We start from the raw sequence: 18,383 nt of genomic DNA, 5'->3' as shown, positions 1-18,383 counted from the left end.
ATTTTCCAGGACCATCAACTGGAGAAACGTTTAGACAACACTCTGATCCAGGAATGTGAGCCTGTCCTGTCTGGAAAAGTCCCACGTATAGATCTGGAATACACGATCAATAACGAGTGCCGAGCATTCACTGCAACTCTCAGCTATCACATCTCGATGTAAGTTTCCTAAATATCGGGTTTGTTAGTGGTTCTTTGTAGATTCGTATAAGCTGAACTTATCCCTTGGGGCAGTTGCCCCTGTACCTGAGCCTCAGAGTGGGATTTTTGTGTTCTCGAACAACCTTTGTGGCCGAGTAGGTATCATAATAGGCTTGCACAAATGCACACCTGCTAGCGACCAGAGGCAGCATTGTCAGTGAAAAATGGGCATTGGTTGCAAAGGAATAGAATAGTACCTATAGAATAGAATACTCGTATGCCTTGTTTATCCTGCCAGAATGAGACTGAAAAGTCCCTTAACTCCCGCAGTCTGAACAAAGGTCTTGTATATTTCATAGGTAAATTTTATAAATATGTATGTAAAAGACAGCATTTGGTAATGCTGTAATATCAGCAAAATTTGTGAGGAAAGGCGGCTTTACCACAACACAATGCAAGATTTTTGATTTGATTTTCTATTTTTATGTTGAACATTTGAAAAATAAGTAAAGCACAATTATTTCTATCCTATTAAATGATTTCCAGGTGGGTCATTCGGTGACAGTATTCGAAAGGAACGACAGAGTAGGAGGTCTGCTCCAGTATGGAATCCCCACCATGAAACTGTCCAAGGAAGTTGTGCAGCGACGAGTCAAACTGTTGGCAGCCGAAGGCATCGAGTTCAAAACCAACATCAATGTAGGAAAAGACATTGCAGCCAAAGTAAGTAAATATACGACTTTTTAAATGAGATTCATTTTTGTTAACAAATTCATATTGAACACTTTACAGGTTACCAACCACACACCCCAGTCTGACAATCAAACCAAACATTGTCCACCTTTAATTGTCAATATCGTTCATTTATTTAGACTTAAAGGGGGGCTACGTGTAGATATAATGTCCTTTACCACAACACAATGCAAGATTTTTGATTTGATTTTCTATTTTTATGTTGAACATTTGAAAAATAAGTAAAGCACAATTATTTCTATTCTTTTAAATGATTTCCAGGTGGGTCATTCGGTGACAGTATTCGAAAGGAACGACAGAGTAGGAGGACTTCTTCAGTATGGAATTCCCACCATGAAACTGTCCAAGGAAGTTGTGCAGCGACGAGTCAAACTGTTGGCAGCCGAAGGCATCGAGTTCAAAACCAACATCAATGTAGGAAAAGACATTGCAGCCAAAGTAAGTAAATATACGACATTTTAAATGAGATTCATTTTAGTTAACAAATTCATATTGAACTATTAAACACTTTACAGGTTACCAACCACACACCCCAGTGTGACAATCAAACCAAACATTGTCCACCTTTAATTGTCAATATCGTTCATTTATTTAGACTTAAAGGCGGGCTACGTGTAGATATAATGTCCCTAGTCGACAGTCTAAATAAAGTTTCGCCAGACACCTGTGAGCAGCCTAAGACGTGTTTCGTTCTTATTTGAACTCATCAGTTAGACATAGCTCGCAGGTGCTAGCTAAGATTTCGGAAGTTGTATTTATACTTTCCGATATGGGAACGTGAGAAAACAAGAACCTGCGTTTCTATGTAAGGTTATATTTTGTGTTGTGAGCGCCACGAAAGCACTCTACTCTGGGTTTTCTTCTTATCTTCATGGTACGAAGGAAATAACATTTTTCCTGTCATTTATTTCCAGGAATTATACGAGGAATTCGACGCCCTACTCCTGTGTACAGGAGCCACCTGGCCTCGCGACCTCCCCATCCCCGGACGACAACTGAGCGGCATCTACTTCGCCATGTCATTCCTCGAGTCCTGGCAGAAGAAACAGATGGGCAATGAGAACGTGTCGCCAATTTCCGCCAAGGACAAGAACGTGATCGTCATTGGCGGTGGGGATACGGGCTGTGATTGTATTGCCACCTCCCTCAGACAGGTAAGAAGAATATTTTCTACTAGAAATTTAGAACTAATATTACGCTAGGAAAAGGCTATTGGAGGAAGAAAAAAGCAGTAATAAATTAAATATTTTAATGTGAAATTGTTTGTCTGACTGGGGAACGTTAAACAGGGAGTTTGTCTGACTGGGGGACGTTAAACAGGGAGTAGACCAGCTTAGTCTGGCCGGGGGACTTTAGACAGGGAGTTTACCAGCCTGAATTTCCCTTGCTAAAGAAATAGGAAAGGTTGAGTGCGAAGGGCATCCACTCGTAAAATTTGTAGCCGAAACCAAATGTCAGCCCAAAGCAATCACCCTAGTTAGGGCTGATTGAGAGGCTCGGGAAAAGGCGAAGAAAAAGAAGAGAAATTTAGAACTTATATTACGCCAACCCTAGGAAAAGGCTAGGAGGAAGAAGAAAGCAGTACAATATTAAGCTGAATACTATAATGTAAAACAGTGGAGCGGAGAACTTAGTGAGAATAGTGAGATTGATTTCCCTCTCACATTTGTTTCTTTTGAGCCTTGAGCAATGATAATAAATGAACCCTCTTAGTTATTGTCTCACACACTTACCCCATGATTCTCTAGGGCTGTTTGAGGGTGAGATCTTTTTTCCCCCTTCAAGTAGGTAGGTACCTAACATTTTTTTATCATTATTTTTATGGCTTTCTTCCCCTAGAGGAGCTCTTCTACCCAATCTATTCTTTGTAATCCAGTGTGAACTTTTTCAAGTCAACCTTTTGAGAATTAACCCTATACCTGGTGAATTAATAGGCATGATAAGTACATTGATACACCCTAGAAATGTACTACACATTTGAAGTCAACTTTTGTTCAATCATACTTTATTCTGAGGTCTACATCTGTGTAGATCCCATCCATTTATCTAATAAGCATGTTTACACAATGAAATAAGTAAGCACTTGTACTTTATGATTAATCAAAGTACATCTCATATAGGTAGTATGTCCTTATGAGTTTTCTGAAATCATTTTGCAATAGCTATTCTAAGAACTGAGTGAATACTTAGGTAGGTACTTAATATTAGGTCATAATTCAACACAGATGATGTCAGTTTTCCATTTATCATGTACATATGTGTTCATATCAAATAGGTAACAATACTTACCTACTTTAGCAAACAAGCAGTTTCAAATATGTTTACAAAAAGAAAAATCAATTAAAAAAAAAATCTATAAAAAATAATAAATAAAAAAATATAATTTAAAATAAATGAATTCAGGAAGAAAATCCATTTTTAATGATTTTTTTTTTTTTTTTTTTTTTTTTTTTTTTTTTTTACAGTGAAATCAGATTGCTAATCCAAGGAGTTAAACGTTATAACTAAGTTGGGTAATTATGGCAGAAGTCACTCCGTGGAAAAGAAAATCTCCCTTTTGTATTTACCGTAATTAACACTAATCACTATAATGATACGATGTAATTTCACACTGACATAATAAAATGATACTACAAAGCAATATTTCACTTTGCTTTCAGCTGACTGGACTTCTCATCTTGGTCTTATCCCTATGGATGCTAACCGATCCAACATTCTATGTACGAATGGCTCAAGATGAGAGCAATTACTATGCTGGAGTATATTTGTTACTCAGTGTGGGTCTACTTCTCTTCATAGTGGGATTCTTGGGGTGTTGTGGTGCTTATAGAGAATCAAGAAACACATTGACTTTGGTAAGATATCAGGCAGAAAAAATCAATTCCAAGAACATATTGGACTGAAGAACATTGAAAAATGAAAAAATTGAATAGGCCCTAACTCCAGCCTTGGTTTTGGATCAAGCTTGAACTTGTACTAGTAACTGGAGTAGATACTACGTTTTAAGTAAGGCCTTTGATATGATTTATCACAAATAGGAGGGTCTCATTTAAGATTTAAAAGTTGACCTCCCTGGGGCTGCCCCTTGGATTACCTCAAAATTTTTTCCATCATAATCAAGGGCTGTCATACCTATGCAAAAATTCAACTACCCAGGGTGAACAGTAAAAAAGTTAAAAGGGTGGCCTGGGCCTTTCTGAACACAGTGTATAAGGGAAGAGAGAAAACAAGAAGGCTTGACATTTGTTAGCCTTTAAGCTGTCTCAACCTACCTACTTAGCAGCATTGTGAAAGATGTATTGTTCATCCTTTTTATTGAGTCAAGGAATAATAGTTCAAAGTAGGTCATGCTTTCTTTCATAAATTTTTCCTTACACCCTGGGAAGAAAAATAAATGAGTGTGAAGAAGAGAGGGAGGAGGGGGGGAGAGGGAGGGAGAGACATTGGAAAAGATAAAAGAGTTATTTTTCATTATGATAAACGAAGGGTGTGTTGTGTTAGGTTTAGCATCATAAAAGGTGACCTTTGAGATTCTTGATAATACCCAAGTATAATAATAAGTATAGGTACATCCTACATACAATAATAAAAAAAAATCCATGTTCTACCTATCTTTTTCCCAACTTCTTCCTCAGCCTTTTCCCCTCCTCCCCGTCAGTCCCTCCTTCCTTCCCCTTTCTCTTTATACTGTGTTCTTTACAAAGATGGAATAGGTACAGGTAGAATGATGCACTTTGTCTCTCTCTAGAGCAGTTTGTCCGATTTTGATAAAATGAGGGAAGCCTAAAACGGATATTTTCACCCATTTCCCGATTTTGAAAATTTGGACCGATTGCAATACCTCCTCATTACATAGGATAGCTTTGCTATACTTTTTGTAATAGAAAGTAGCTACCCATAACTTACACTTTTAAACGAAATACACCGGGGATTTAGATTTAGAATACCCAACTACACCAGGGATTTAACGGTGAAGCGTTAGATTTTTTTTTTACTTACTATTACTACATTGTAGCGAAGCTATACTAGTAATGAGAAAGTATTGCAATCGGTCCAGATTTTTTAAAAATACTATTTATGTTCTTTCCTTTCCGTTTCAGTTCTTCTGTTTTCTTCTCATCGTTCTGGTGGCGCAAATCTCGGCCGTTGTGTGGGGCTACGCCAACCTAGATCAGCTGGAGTCTCTGATCCGAAGTAACGTAGCGTCTACAGTACGACATGAATATGGCGTTATCTCATCCAGAACGTTCACCTTTGATTCAATTCAAGAAGGGGTAATGATTTTTTTTTTATTATTATTTATTTTCGTGAATATTTTTTCTAGTTATTTCTAATACCCTTGTTCGTCCATGTCTGGCTGGGGGACATTAAACAGGGAGTAGAGCAGCTTAGTCTGGCTGGAGGACTTTAAATAGGGAGTATACCAGCCTGAATTCCCCTTGCTAAAGAAATAGCAAAGGTTGAGTGCGAAGAGCATCTGCTCGTAAAATTTGTAGCCAAAACCAAATATCAGCCCAAAGCAATCACCCTGGTTAGGACTGATTGAGAGGCTGAAGAAGAACACACCGACCCCGTCTGTACACGGGAAAAGGCGAAGAAAAAGAAGAAGATACTTGGACTTGTTTTCTACTTATTTCCAATACTAGTTATCTAAAGGTGTGTTCACATGTAGTCGACGGCCGTGTAGTGGTCAAGACGCTCGTCTGGTAAATAGGAGGGCGTGGGCTCAATCCCAGTCGGGGTGCGGAATTTCGTCCTTAATAGTATTTGCGAATTTGACCACAGCGTACTACCCTACTGCTGGGGGGAAGGATGTTTACTTTAATTATTGCCTCCATACACTAAAAATCTTGGTTGTGGTAATGGACATGTAGTGGTCAAGACGCTCGTCTGGTAAATAGGAGGGCGTGGGCTCAATCCCAGTCGGGGTGCGGAATTTCGTCCTTAATAGTATTTGAGAATTTGACCACAGCGTACTACCCTACTGCTGGGGGGAAGGATATTTACTTTAATTATTGCCTCCATACACTCAAAATCTTGGTTGTGGTAATGGACGTTTGTTTTGACTCACCTGTGTTTTTCTTCAAAAGAAAGAGATCCTGAAAATCCATTGGAATGGTTTGCACCGGGGAAATTATTAGACTGAGGTGACGACGGGCCAGAGTTCCCGAATAACTGATCCAGACCTACAGATGAAGTAGATGTGGGAGGTTTAGATTCAACACCGACACTGGCTGCACTCATATCCAGAGATCTGAAGGACATTTGTTTTGACTCACCTGTGTTTTTCTTCAAAAGAAAGAGATCCTGAAAATCCATTGGAATGGTTTGCACCGGGGAAATTATTGGACTGAGGTGACGACGGGCCAGACTTCCCGAATAACTGATCCAGACCTACAGATGAAGTAGATGTGGGAGGTTTAGATTCAACACCGACACTGGCTGCACTCATATCCAGAGATCTGAAATGGAGATGAAAATGATACCAATCAAATTTATATTATAATTTTATGTAGAGCATCATGTCTGATTCAATATATTGTGTCAAATGACAAACCAAATATTGGTAAAAGATCGTTTCTCTCTTAGATTTTCAATTTAATTCAATTTTGATTGTCTTATTGAATACAAACATTGTAGGTATGTACACAATTTACAAAAATACAAAATTTTTGGGACTAACTTGCACACCGAAGTCGGACGAGTCGTTTTTTGGGCTATGGCTGGATAATTCCTACGGGACTTACTTCTGTTCCTGTGCTATCGAATTCAACTGTTCCAGCTTGGTTCGATGTTCTGCCTCAACTCTGAGATCTGAAATGGAGATGAAAATGATACCAATCAAATTTATATTATAATTTTATGTAGAGCATCATGTCTGATTCAATATATTGTGTTAAATGACAAACCAAATATTGGTAAAAGATCGTTTCTCTCTTAGATTTTCAATTTAATTCAATTTTGATTGTCTTATTTAAACATTGTAGGTATGTACACAATTTACAAAAATACAAAATTTTTGGGACTAACTTGCAAACCGAAGTCGGACGAGTCGTTTTTTGGGCTATGGCTGGATGATTCCTACGGGACTTACTTCTGTTCCTGTGCTATCGAGTTCAACTGTTCCAGCTTGGTTCGATGTTCTGCCTCAACTCGGTTCACCATATCTTTAATGACAGCTACCAGCGAATTGAACTGGTTTAGAGACAGGCTATTTTCTATCACCAAAGGCATGAGAAAGGGTAGAATTTTCGTGGCCATGATTTCTTTTGAGATCGCCATCTTTTTGTGATTTAATACCAGCTTGTAGATGCCTGGGAAATGATGAAATACCTAGTTGAAGAGAACTTCTTATTGGAATATTTACAAACATGAGAAATTATATGCTTGTAGATGCCTGGGAAATGATGAAATACCTAGTTGAAGAGAACTTCTTATTGGAATATTTACAAACATGAGAAATTATATACAAACAAAGCAATAAAAGAACATCAACAAGCCAGCAACGGGCGGAAATAATACGTTGAATACACTAATTTCCCATGCTTCACTTAAGTTATGTAACGTTGCGCGTGGTTGGTATCCAGATGGGTGACCATCTGGGCATTTGACCTGTACCACAATTGAACCAAGACTTCCTGCACGGGCTAGTGTGATGGTGGTAAGCTGAAGAGGGCGTAAAGAGAATTTTGATTCAATTCTGGGGGAGACATTTTGATATCTTACTTAAACAAAATTTGAATTTCTAGGACTCTTGTGTTCGCTAATTCTATGCTGTTCAGTCCATGTACCGGACAGGTATAAGAACTGAACAGTCAGAAAAAAATGTTCAGCGTCATCTTTCATCTTCAAATGAAGTGGAACACGTTTTTAAGCGTTTGTTTATAAATTTATTTTTAGGTAAGCTGAAGAGGGCGTAAAGAGAATTTTGATTCAATTCTGGGGGAGACATTTTGATATCTTACTTAAACAAAATAATAATAATAAAACTTACCCAAAATTCCCATGAGTACTGCTGGATCCCGGGAAGGGATTTGTGGTAGGAACGGTAACACTTCATCCAGTACCAGCCATTTGTCGAGATATTCTATCAGTTTTCCAAGACATACCAGACAGTTTACGCGAACCTGGAAAATATCACGTCATATATTCAGTATCAATTGCATTGCAAGGGCGGGTTTATCAATACCGCCTATTAAAACTCTGATTGCCAGGCTAGTTAGCTTGATTCGTAGGGCGTCTGCCTTTTAAACGGTAGGCCGCGGGTTCGATTCTCGCCCGAGGCGGATTTTTTTTAACAGGTACGGCTCATTTTCGGAACGGCTGGCTTTCTCCTATCCGACCTATCCTGTGTTTCTTTTCTCTTCGCTTTCAGGACGATGAGACCTTAGCAGTTACAAAAAAAGGAAAAAAAAAAAAAACTTACGGAAATATGAGATGTGGAAATGCACAATCGCTTGATACGAGGTAACAAAGCATTTTTCATGGCGGGGTATTCGATGAGATTGGCTAGAGAAGGTAGAATACTGAGGCAGAGTTCTTGAATTTGCTGCGAGTCCGATTCTAGCGCTCGATAGAGTAGCGGTAAAACTTCGGACTTGACTTGCTCTGGTGGTGTTAGCTTGAGAAGAACCTCCATCTTCTGCATGAATATTAGGAGAACCTGAAAAGAGATACAATATAGAAAAAAGTTATTCCTTGTTTTTGTTGAGTAAAATATGTGGTCTGCTTATGAAGAAAATGTGAAATCGAGGGATGACATACGTCTGATGCAGTAGGTTAGATTGGAATAGCAGCAGTTGTTGATTAATGCTGAAGACCGTGCCTTTGGGAACAAATTAATTTGGAGAAACCATTTTGACGAAAATTTGTAGCAAAACAATAAGTTGAAAAAAGAATATTTCAAATTTCATACTTTCATACTTTTTTAAAACTCACAGAGAGGCAATAACGTACAAAAATCGTCTACAAGTTATAATCATAGCTTGATCTTATCTTCCCAAATTGGAGACACAAGGTTTTCTTTCTAGGCCACCACTATGCTTATTATTGTTCAAGGGTAGGTAGGTACTTACTTACGCCACCTCATTTAAATAGGAAGAAGAAGATTAGGTACATACTTGAATAGGTTCCTGGAGTTTCATAACTGGTATCAGATGGGGTAGTACGTCCCGAGTAAATTCCTGCTGACTACATTGCTCTGCTATGTACAATACATTGGGCAATACAAACGGTACCATACTGCTATTAATAAACTCTTTCATTAGACACGGTAGGATTCTATTGGTATTGATGCGATGAGGTAACTTTTCCATAATCTGAGGGAGACCTGTAACAAAAGATTATGTTTTAAAGATATCATTATCAACTACATAACCACAGAAAGACAAACATTTTATTTCAAATTATTGGTATACAATTGAAATTGAAAAAAAAACTTACGTAAATGAGATAAAAAAAAGCATTCGGCTTTTGGTCAGTTTCCTATCTGCAATCTCATTATCAACTACATAACCACAGAAAGACAAACATTTTATTTCAAATTATTGGTATACAATTGAAATTGAAAAAAAAACTTACGTAAGATTTATGAGATAAAAAAAAGTATTTGGCTTTTGGTCAGTTTCCTATCTGCAATTAGTACAGCAGTTATGTCAATGTACAAACCTTTGTAGAATTTCGACTTTTCCAAGTTATCCCACTGGAATATCGAGTCCAGATAGTTAAGAGTTTTGACCCCGATGTCATCAAAGTAGGGAGACTTGAGAAAATCATGGTTATCAGGTCTTAGCTCAGGGCTCGTGTTCAGCATCATCTTGACAAGCTCCCGTAATCCTTCATCTATATCAGACAATCGTGCAGAGTTGATACTTCTCAACTGTAAACAAGAAGAATACTTTTGGTTAATTTACTACATAAGGCCTGTTATTCATTCACGTAGGTACGATCAAGTTTCTTTATTAGGTTTTATACATTTTACATTTGTTGTTTTCATAGGTCTCTTTTTTTTACAGAAATTATTTCTTATTATTATATTCTTATACAAATTTCATTAGTTGATTTTTTCTTCTTTTTTACGTAGATTTTACTTATACATATTGCCAGTTTAGGATTTCGTTTTATGAAATCGTTTAGTAAACACTAGTATTATTTCTTTCTTTTATAAAGCATTAGTTGATTTTTTCTTCTTTTTTACGTAGATTTTACTTATACATATTGCCAGTTTAGGATTTCGTTTTATGAAATCGTTTAGTAAGCACTAGTATTATTTCTTTCTTTTATAAAGAATCATATTGATTTAAATTTCAACAATCTTATCTTTTTTACAGGTATTTTCTTCACAATCTTTTTAGTTGACTGTTAATCATTCACGTAGGTACGATCAAGTTTCTTTATTAGGTTTTATACATTTTACATTTGTTGTTTTCATAGGTCTCTTTTTTTTTACAGAATTATTTTTTATTATTATATTCTTATACAAATTCTATGTTTACTTTTGGCAATCGACATATCTCATTTTATTTCAGCTCCCGTTAACTTACCAATGTCGGTATCAATTTATTAAAAAACAAAAAGGTAAAAGTGAATGATCATGTTTTACATTCCAAATGAAATCACTTTTCTCGTTCGAAAATCTTTCCCAATTTCCACCTTTTAATTTTGTGTCATATTTTTTCAATAATCATAATAAATATACCAAGTAGATGGGTTGGATCCAAAGGAACCAAGTCCCTATGGGAGACTCCTTCGGCTCACACTTCCTTTGGTTCCTTCGAGTCACACTCGTCAACATGTAGATACGATATTTTATACAAATGAACCCTTGCAGTTGTTATTTCCTCTTCCAAGTAGCTTCAACATTGCGGTAGTGAGTTATACCAAGCCTACTTACTGGCGTATATCACACCCCTGCAACTCTCAGCAAAACCTGCAGCATAGCTACAAAATCAGTAGATCGGCTCACACTTCCTTTGGTTCCTTCGAGTCACACTCGTCAACATGTAGATACGATATTTTATACAAATGAACCCTTGCAGTTGTTAATTCCTCTTCCAAGTAGCTTCAACATTGCGGTAGTGAGTTATACCAAGCCTACTTACTGGCGTATATCACACCCCTGCAGCTCTCAGCAAAACCTCCAGCATAGCTACAAAATCAGTAGGCACAAAGAACACTAATATTTGTTTTGATAAATAGAGTGTTTAAATTATCTTTTATTTAAGGTATGTAAAAAAGTTATGTGGACATATAAATAAATAAGTCAAAGTTAAATAAGACAACTTAGCAATAAATAAAGCAACAGTGATGTTTGTTACGAAGACAAATAAATTGAACAACAATAAATTAATTAAAAAATTAGACTAGCAATGTGGAATTCCAATGAAAAACATTAGATAATACTTTAAGTAGGTACGTTTTGCTTTTAAGGCTAATGAACGAGAGAGTTGGTTTAAGGCCACGGTTGGATAAGAAGACTAGATAGGATTTCTAGTGTTGAGGTCGCACGTAACCTCTTTACGTACCTATGTCTTTCATCGTACAGAAAGTCGGAAGAAATACGGTGACAGCCAACTGTCTAGTGTTACATGTAGCCTTAAATTACAGACAAAACGTATCTTATTTCTCTCCTTTTCCTTTTCTCCATTCTCTTTCTCCACTGTGGATAGTGACATTTTCAATTTGTTACGCTAAAATATAAATATACACAATTTTAAGACTTAGAATAAGGAATGAATACATTAATAGGTACATCTAAACAACACATCTAATAAAAATATCACGCACGAAATTTTGATAACTGCACTAATTTCACTCGGTGGTTTTTACAACACATTATTATTATTATTATTAGTCAGCTCCCATGGCGTAGTGGTCACTGCACTCGCCTTGCACGCGGGAGACCCGGGTTCGATTCCTGGCTGAGTCAAGAAATTTGTATCATGTAAACAATTGATTCCGTGACTGGCACCTGTATGGGCAAATCCAAATTTCATAGTTTGATTGATCAACCTGGCCAATCTGATTGTTTAAAGATTTAAACCACAATTTAAATTATAATATCAAACATGTGGTCTTGGGTATTAGCTGTGAGCAGATAATTAAAAAATTAGACTAGCAATGTGGAATTCCAATGAAAAACATTAGATAATACTTTAAGTAGGTACGTTTTGCTTTTAAGGCTAACGAACGAGAGAGTTGGTTTAAGGCCGCGGTTGGATAAGAAGACTAGATAGGATTTCTAGTGTTGAGGTCGCACGTAACCTCTTTACGTACCTATGTCTTTCATCGTACAGAAAGTAAGAAGAAATACGGTGACAGCCAACTGCCTAGTGTTACATGTAGCCTTAAATTACAGACAAAACGTATCTTATTTCTCTCCTTTTCCTTTTCTCCATTCTCTTTCTCCACTGTGGATAGTGACATTTTCAATTTGTTACGCTAAAATATATATATACACAATTTTGAGACTTAGAATAAGGAATGAATACATTAATAGATACATCTAAACAACACATCTAATAAAAATATCACGCACGAAATTTTGATAACTGCACTAATTTCACTCGGTGGTTTTTACAACACTAAGTATGCATAATTATAAAAAGGAGACATAAAAAATCGGTTGGTAACAGTGATGTCCTCTAAACATATAACTCTCTCTGAAATAAATAGAAAAACAACATTGTAATGAAATGAACTTGGTTTGAATCCCTCTTTTGCTTCTATTTAAACCAATCAGGCATAATCATAATTGTAAGGTCCAATTCTCAAATACCTAAATCAGAATAAATTTTTCCTAAACATATTATAGGTACTAAGTAAACAATGCAGGAATAACTTGCGAAGAATTAACTTTCACATGGCTAAGTCCAGTTGGTATGTGTACCTACTAGAAAATAAATTAATGTCCCTGTAGATCACGTAGGAGGTTTTATAAATTTCACGTGGTCACTAAACATATTATAGGTACTAAGTAAACAATGCAGGAATAACTTGCGAAGAATTAACTTTCACATGGCTAAGTCCAGTTGGTATGTGTTTTATAAATTTCACGTGGTCGAATCTTTTAAGTACAGGACAAATTATTTCAGTTCTAATTAAGAAAATCGTTTATTTCAGATGAAGATAGCTGCTTGACAGGTTGTCCTCCAATATTCATAGCGTTGGAAACATTACTGGCTTGGTGGAAACCCATGAGAGAAGTCCCTCCCATCATACTATTCATTGGAACTTTGTTTTTATTTAGGGGACTCAAATCAGAGAAAGAGTTAAAAGTATTCTGTGACCACTGGGCAGGCATAGCTTTCACACTTGGCTGAACCGAGTTCTGAGAAGGTAATGTTCTGGTCTGAAGAGATAATGGATTTCCCATTGTTGTAGACAGCACATATGGTAGCACCCAAAGAAAACATATCCCTAGCTGGAGTCAGCTGTCTAGTAGGGTCCAAACACTCTGGTGCAAGGTAATCATAGTTTGGTGTATTATACAGACTTGCATCAATGCCTCCAATTTCTACGCTCATGTCAGAGGGTCCCGACTGAAAATATTAAAAGTTTAAATACTTGTAAAATCAGAACAGTTGTTAATATCATATTAAAGTGTGGTCACTCTAATATTAAAGTAATGCACTTAGATTGCCCCAGCCATCAGGAGAGGGCTGTACCTGACATGCTTGGTTGTTGAGCTAAATAGTATTGTTTGGCAGAAGGGCCAATATTTTTATTTGAAAATAGACTTACCAATTCCCTACTGAAATCAAATCCGAATATTTTCCAGGCTCCATGATGACTAACTATGATATTATGAGGACACAAATTATGATGAATTTTCTTGGCATCATTGTGCAGAAAGTTCAGACCTTCTCCAACCTGTAAAAAGAACAATAAATAGGTAGTTATGGGTACAATAATAAACAGGTGCTTTTATTTTATTCTATATGTATAATATAACCAAACAATAATAGTATTGCTAGTAAGAAGTACACCTACTTACTGACCTGCATCAATCCATACTTGATTTCAATATCATACAACTTGTAACTTCTCAAATGAGGTGGTAGAGGATTTGGGAGATTCTCAGTATGACCCAAAACATTGGCTAAACTTGCCAACACAGGTTCTGTTGCAAAAGCTAAACTCTCTCTTATATCTAGTAAAGCTAAAACTCCTTCAAACCATCTAAATTGGATCTTAAATATTATCTAACTTTTATATAAGTACCTACATCTAATAGGTATATAAAAATGAATATTAAATTTGTGTGTGTGTGTGTGTTTTTGTTTGTTTGAACTTGATGCCTGGCCAAACCGCTTGTCCAATTGCTTTGAAACTTTGTCAACTCTATATCTAGTAAAGCTAAAACTCCTTCAAACCATCTAAATTGGATCTTAAATATTATCTAACTTTTATATAAGTACCTACATCTAATATATAAAAATGAATATTAAATTTGTGTGTGTGTGTGTGTTTTTTTGTTTGTTTGAACTTGATGCCTGGCCAAACCGCTTGTCCAATTGCTTTGAAACTTTGTCAACTTAACTCTCTCTGAAATAAATAGAAAAACAACATTGTAATGAAATGAACTTGGTTTGAATCCCTCTTTTGCTTCTATTTAAACCAATCAGTCATAATCATAATTGTAAGGTCCAATTCTCAAATACCTAAATCAGAATAAATTTTTTGTGCTTTTGTTGGGCATTGTACCCTCTAATTTACTAGGTGAGTACCTTGCACACTATATCAAATATCACCAAGGCAACATAAGTAATATCCACCACATTATATTATCTACCTAGGCATATTGAAAATAAAACTTTTTTTTACCTGGACTCTTCAAGGGGGTGCTGCACAATTAGTATTTGAGGATGTCTTAATCTTGTCAATTGGGAAACACCACGCTTGACAAAAGTAAAATATTCTTCTCTTAACTTCATATCCAATTTTTCCAGTTGGCGTTTTTCTAATACAAAAATAGATGCATCTTGATTTGTAGACCTCTTTGTACCACTGTATATTTTCCATAATAATCCTGAAAGAAAATTGACTCTTCAAAGATTTGTAGTAGGTTCCTAAATAGTTTTGTAATCACACCCTATTTCTATGTATGAATTGCAATTTACCTATCAGCAATGTCCAAAGAACCACCAATCCTGTATGGGCAAATCCAAATTTCATAGTTTGATTGATCAACCTGGCCAATCTGATTGTTTAAAGATTTAAACCACAATTTAAATTATGGTTTAAAGATTTAAACCACAATTTAAATTATAATATCAAACATGTGGTCTTGGGTATTAGCTGTGAGTAGGTAATTAATTTGTGGTATGTTATAAAGTCTGATTTACCTTGGCCAGCACTACCTATATGACCTGTGATATCATACTCTCTTGTCACAGGATTACCGGGCAGGACACTGGATATTTGATTGACAGTGCTAGTAACAGTGGATTTCAGTTTGTTAAACACATCCATTTCTGAAAAATGAAATCAAAATTCACACTTTCAGCAATCACATTGGTAATATTTAAAAGCACTGTTTCAAGTAGGGATCAAACATAACTGGATTTTTTTTTATGACTCATCATGTCACACTCTTCACCTTTTACTCTGCATGCAGAAAATATTGCCAACTAAATCAAAATTCACACTTTCAGCAATCACATTGGTAATATTTAAAAGCACTGTTTCAAGTAGGGATCAAACATAACTGGATTTTTTTTATGACTCATCATGTCACACTCTTCACCTTTTACTCTGCATGCAGAAAATATTGCCAACTGGTACCTAGGAAGATTTTTTTTTCCGCTGCACATGGAGTAAAAAACTCATTTTTTTTTTAATCGCGATTCTTTTGTAGTGAGAGAGAGACAGCACACAGGATCACTCTCGTAACCAATGAGATTGAGTAGTTTGTAGTTGTACAGGGACAGGGCACGGCAACGTAGGTACAACCTCGACTCTTCAAAGAATCGCGATTCTTTGAATTTAAGAATCGCGATTCACGATTCTTTTGAAATATTCGACTCTTTGAATCGACTCAGAGAATATTTACCCATCCCTACCAACTGGTACCTAGGAAGATTTTTTTTTCTGCTGCACATGGAGTAAAAAACTCATTTTTTTTTTAAATAGGACTCAGGTCAGATTGATTTAGAATTGAGATAACCCAGGATTTCAGTCTATAACATACTATACCAAGTTAGGTAAAACCCAGCTTGTTTTAGGTTTTAACTTGGTTCTCAGATAATCCCATATGGTAACACTCTATTGGGCAAATCCATAAAACTTACATACTCACCTTTATATTATTTGTTGAGGTTTTGTCACATTAAATTGATTAAATGCTATTTTGGGAATGGGTACTGTACTATATCTTCATGAGCTTACTGGTACAGAGAAGATCCTTGTTTTTATGATACGTCCTTGCTTTTACACCTGCATAATACCTACTTGATTTGTCTTAGTACATGGTTATATCCAGTTTGAAGTCTCGTTCATTAAAAGTTAGTTAACTTGAGAAATTAGTTAATAAACTAATTAACTAATCCATAAAACTATTGATCCTTAAATCCTTATCTTACTAATCCAGATATTTTTTCCTGTTTTCTGTGATTTTCTGATTTTCCCATTTTTCCCCTTCAAAAAATAAAAAAACCCTTTTCACTCAACCGGTGTTGCCAGATCAGTAGTAATCAATCCGTACCGTACAAAGCAGTACCGTACCGTGCAATATCCGTACTTCGGTACAAAAAATTACCGTACTCTTGATATCTCTTCAACTCTTCATTTTATTTTTATTTTTCAAAATTTGAAGTTTATTTTAATTTCAATTTGATTTGATAAATTATTAATAATATCTATTTGATTAAATAATAATTACCCAATTCCTTATTAACTAACTAAAAGAGGCTATAGAACAGACAGAACTGGTAAAAATCTACATCACTTATATTTATGGAAGAACAACTCTCAGGACACTTGTAGGTAAGTACTAAATGCTAAATGGTCACAACTACCTAGTATCTACCTAGTTTTTAAGTTTTTATTGATAAACTGATAACTTCTTATAGCTCATTTGTGACAGCTCCTTTTTGTAGCAATTTTCCATTGATGTGACTTCTGAACAATTACCAAAAGCTCCTTTTTGTGATTAACCTAATCCTTTAACACTAGTCACTGCTCATTTGTGACAACTCCTTTTTGTAGCAATTTTTCATTGTGTGTTCTGAATTAGTACCCTGATTGAAGACATAGGTCTGCCAGACAGTCTGAGTATGAATGGTGGAAAAACAGGTACTGTGATAGAAGGTTGAATGTATTCTCCTTTTAGATTTGATAAATTTATAGCATTCTTTTGGGTACTTGTGCAGAAGTCATGTCCGTGGAATATTGCTACCAAAGGAACTGGCAAACAAGTGTTATGGGGTTAGGTTAAATGCAAAAAGAAGCTTTTTCAATTTGAGCAGTGACCAGCGTTATAATAGGGTTAGGTTAAACACAAAAATTAGATTTCTTTTTCATTGCCATGGCTTCTAAATTCTGAACAATTACCAAAAGCTCCTTTTTGTGATTAACCTAATCCTTTAACACTAGTCACTGCTCATTTGTGACAACTCCTTTTTGTAGGTAGCAATTTTTCATTGTGTGTTCTGAATTAGTACCCTGATTGATCTGCCAGACAGTCTGAGTATGAATGGTGGAAAAACAGGTACTGTGATAGAAGGTTGGTTGTATTCTCCTTTTAGATTTGATAAATTTCTAGCATTATTTTGGGTACTTGTGCAGAAGTCATGTCCGTGGAATATTGCTACCAAAGGAACTGGCACAAACGAGAAGTGACCAGTGTTATTATAGGGTTAGGTTAAACACAAGAAGGAGTTTTTACAATTAGAGCAGTGATTAGTGTTATTACAGGGTTAGGTTATACACAAAAAGGAGCTTTTCTTTTCCACGGACATGACTTCTGCATAATTACCGTCATGTCAAGGGAAAATTGCTACCTACCAAAAGGAGCAGTGATCAGTGTTATGGGGTTAGGTTAAATGCAAAAAGAAGCTTTTTCAATTTGAGCAGTGACCAGTGTTATAATAGGGTTAGGTTAAACACAAAAATTAGATTTCTTTTTCATTGCCATGGCTTCTAAATAATCACCACTTTCTCTTATTACCTATTCTATCAGGTGAACCAAGGAAAATGCATTTCCAAGCTCAAATGTCAACCTTGCTACATTGGCTTGAACAATGGAATGAGTGCAGCAAGACAGTGGCTGTTGTTACTTTATTGACAAAATTGGGACCTGTATCAGCTAAATTTGTTGCAATTGCCCTGCAACAATCACTAGCAAATTTACCTCAACTAGAGTTACAAGAACAAGAAGCCAATAACCCTGGTGAGTTTATTATTATTATTCTTTTTTCCTTTCAGAAAGTTTATGCTGTCTGTCAATTTTATCAATTTTATGCTGTCTGCAGTCTTAAAAAAAAAAAAAAA

At 35.9% G+C, this 18,383-nt stretch overlaps 3 protein-coding genes and 1 long non-coding RNA gene across 4 annotated transcripts in view; 3 read left to right on the top strand and 1 right to left on the bottom strand.

Moving 5' to 3' along the window:
- The window catches only part of LOC103524615 (glutamate synthase 1 [NADH], chloroplastic), a 44,143-nt gene extending 42,044 nt beyond the window's left edge, over positions 1-2,099 (top strand). Inside the window, exons 31-33 of the mRNA XM_026819972.1 lie at positions 10-132; positions 687-863; positions 1,808-2,099. Of these exons, the coding sequence (XP_026675773.1) occupies positions 10-132; positions 687-863; positions 1,808-2,095 (588 nt within the window). The 3' untranslated portion in view covers positions 2,096-2,099. The remainder of the gene's footprint in view (positions 1-9; positions 133-686; positions 864-1,807) is intronic.
- Positions 2,100-3,558: 1,459 nt separating this feature from the next.
- On the top strand, positions 3,559-5,227 carry LOC113465448 (CD9 antigen-like). The gene is made up of 2 exons (XM_026819971.1): positions 3,559-3,748; positions 4,994-5,227. Exons 1-2 carry the CDS (start codon positions 3,590-3,592, stop codon positions 5,225-5,227), a joined length of 393 nt encoding a protein of 130 aa, XP_026675772.1. The 5' UTR covers positions 3,559-3,589.
- Positions 5,228-6,168: 941 nt separating this feature from the next.
- LOC103524614 (SCY1-like protein 2) lies at positions 6,169-16,508 on the bottom strand. Its single transcript, XM_026819969.1, has 12 exons — positions 16,192-16,508; positions 15,239-15,367; positions 14,718-14,922; positions 13,892-14,036; positions 13,635-13,763; positions 13,181-13,432; positions 9,561-9,771; positions 9,014-9,222; positions 8,320-8,556; positions 7,888-8,020; positions 6,988-7,207; positions 6,169-6,355 (listed from the first exon to the last, which is right to left on the bottom strand). The coding sequence occupies exons 2-12, from the start codon at positions 15,363-15,365 to the stop codon at positions 6,169-6,171; spliced, it is 2,055 nt and encodes a 684-aa protein (XP_026675770.1). The 5' UTR covers positions 15,366-15,367; positions 16,192-16,508.
- Positions 16,509-16,665: 157 nt separating this feature from the next.
- On the top strand, positions 16,666-18,272 carry LOC113465447. Its single transcript, XR_003390160.1, has 2 exons — positions 16,666-16,877; positions 18,073-18,272. It is a non-coding gene; the product is annotated as an uncharacterized LOC113465447 (long non-coding RNA).
- The last annotated feature ends 111 nt before the right edge of the window (positions 18,273-18,383 follow it).

Source organism: Diaphorina citri, unplaced genomic scaffold, assembly GCF_000475195.1.
Source record: "Diaphorina citri unplaced genomic scaffold, Diaci psyllid genome assembly version 1.1 scaffold108, whole genome shotgun sequence".
NCBI classification, from domain to species: domain Eukaryota; kingdom Metazoa; phylum Arthropoda; class Insecta; order Hemiptera; family Psyllidae; genus Diaphorina; species Diaphorina citri.
This window is presented reverse-complemented; position numbering and strand designations above follow the sequence as displayed.

What these genes read in the sequence shown, in the direction of transcription:
- LOC113465448 (XM_026819971.1), top strand. Translation starts at nt 3,590, where the DNA reads ATGCTAACCGATCCAACATTCTATGTACGAATGGCTCAAGATGAGAGC. An exon ending in CAAGAAACACATTGACTTTG is followed by an intron (nt 3,749 to 4,993) that starts GTAAGATATCAG and finishes TTTCCGTTTCAG; the next exon opens with TTCTTCTGTTTTCTTCTCAT.
- LOC103524614 (XM_026819969.1), bottom strand. Translation starts at nt 15,365, where the DNA reads ATGGATGTGTTTAACAAACTGAAATCCACTGTTACTAGCACTGTCAAT. An exon ending in TTTCCACATCTCATATTTCC is followed by an intron (nt 8,021 to 8,319) that starts GTAAGTTTTTTT and finishes GATATTTTCCAG; the next exon opens with GTTCGCGTAAACTGTCTGGT. An exon ending in AGTACTCATGGGAATTTTGG is followed by an intron (nt 7,208 to 7,887) that starts GTAAGTTTTATT and finishes ATCATTTCCCAG; the next exon opens with GCATCTACAAGCTGGTATTA.